We start from the raw sequence: 1,926 nt of genomic DNA on the forward strand, positions 1-1,926 counted from the left end.
AGTGATTGTGTGTGTGTGTGCGTGTGTGTGTGTGTGTGTGTGCGTGTGTGTGCCTGTGTGTAAATCTGTGAGTGTGAGTGTGTGTGTGTATTTGGCCATTTCTATAACACCAGAAAGCAAGACACTATTCAGTGAAGACAGGATAAAAACTGACTAAAAAATAATCCTAAAACAGTAAATAGTCCTAAACCCTTGCTGTTAATTTACTCACCCTCAGGCCATCCAAGATATAGATGAGTTTTGTTCTTCAGTAGAACAGTAAAGAAAATTTTTAGCTGAAACCGTGCTCCTTGGTGATTCATAAAATGTAAGTCAGCAGCAACCGGTTTTTGAGAATTTAAAAAAAGCATATCAGGCAACACAAAATTAATACCTGTGGCTCCTGATGATATATTGAGGTCTTATGAAGCGAAGTGATCAATCTGTGCAAGAAACTGAACATTATTTACACCATTATTACCTGTAAACCACTGTTTAATGCAGTTCAGAGATGCCATGGATGCATTTACACTGCAGTCGCACACTGAAAAAAATTATACAAATTTTTTTTTAAGGTATGTGGTTTCAAACAATTTATCTTAGCCACATTTTTTCAAAAAAATTTTGAAAGATGGTCAACTAAATGTGTTTCTTTAAATGTAGCTAAAATAAATTGATTGCAAACACTTACCTTTAAAAAAATTAGTAAATTCAATGAATCAATTTTTTTTCAGTGCAACTGCATAAATAATTTTATGAGATTATTGTTTTAAGTATAACATAGATTGAATATAGAACTATGAAATGATACTTGAAATATGAATATTAGGTAGCGGCAAATAAGGGAAACATTGATTTACTAATTCAAAGATTGATTCGTTGATTCATTCAAAACGGCTGATTCATTGAAGAATGACGTGATGAAGTGCTGATTTCTGAACCATGTGCTGTTCTTACTATTTCTGCCATAGAAATATATGCTGAAATACTAAGAGTAGTACACTAGTATGCCGTTTTGAATTCAGCAGCTGTCTTTATGATTGGCTTGTTGAATCATTGACAGACTTTTTGTTCAAAAATGCTGAATCATTCAGGAACGAAACACCATTGTGTTGATCAGTGGTGCAATGGTTGCTGAAACAGAGCAAAATAGTCCATTTTGACAATATTGTGTCTAAACTGTACGTCATTGTGATCAGGTCCGGCTCCTGGATGGCATCTGGAGTATGTCGATGTGAAGGACGACCTGCTGGATCAAATCTTCCGCTTTCCCTGCGACCGATGGCTGGCCAAAAGTGAGGACGACGGGCAAATCATGAGGGAACTGGCATGTGCCAATAACGATATTCTGGATCTCAGTGACAAGACCAGTAAGAGAAGAGCGTTTCCTACGTGTGTAACTCACGAGCAGTGTAGTTGTTTTGTGCATTAAAAGTTTCTTTGTAACGTCTTTTCAGAATATGAAATTGAGATCACAACAGCCAACTCTGAAGATGCCGAGACGAAGGAGAATGTCTGGATCATTCTGGAGGGAAAAAAAGGACGTTCAAAGGAGTTTATGATGGAAAACTCAAAAAAGAAGAAGTTTTTGCGGTATGTACAATGTCCCGGTTACACGCAATGTAATTTTAGCCAATGTTACATATAACTAACCATTAAAAAAAAAAAAACATTTTGTTACATTTTAAATAAATGTTAAATGAAAAACGTATTTCAGCTTGGCAACATTTCTCAAATTTCTATTTCTTAGAAATACAAATGAATATTTTTAAAACATAAAATACACGTTGACACCCAAAAAAAAAAAAAAAAAAAAAAGTTAACCGAAACTCCACCAAATGTTTTGGTAGTGACTGTTTCGGTAGTGACAATTTTAGATACTTTTGAACCCAAGATGCTAATCAGCACATGGTTAGCTAGCACAGTTCTGAACAGTGGTATACATGT

At 35.2% G+C, this 1,926-nt stretch overlaps 1 protein-coding gene across 1 annotated transcript in view; it reads left to right on the forward strand.

Moving 5' to 3' along the window:
- The window catches only part of loxhd1b (lipoxygenase homology PLAT domains 1b), a 60,724-nt gene that overhangs the window by 52,504 nt on the left and 6,294 nt on the right, over nt 1-1,926 (forward strand). The window contains exons 38-39 of the mRNA XM_016517740.1: nt 1,179-1,349; nt 1,437-1,572. Coding sequence (XP_016373226.1) covers nt 1,179-1,349; nt 1,437-1,572 — 307 coding nt within the window. The remainder of the gene's footprint in view (nt 1-1,178; nt 1,350-1,436; nt 1,573-1,926) is intronic.

This window comes from Sinocyclocheilus rhinocerous, unplaced genomic scaffold, assembly GCF_001515625.1.
Source record: "Sinocyclocheilus rhinocerous isolate Xijiao unplaced genomic scaffold, SAMN03320098_v1.1 scaffold493, whole genome shotgun sequence".
Classification (NCBI taxonomy): Eukaryota; Metazoa; Chordata; class Actinopteri; order Cypriniformes; family Cyprinidae; genus Sinocyclocheilus; species Sinocyclocheilus rhinocerous.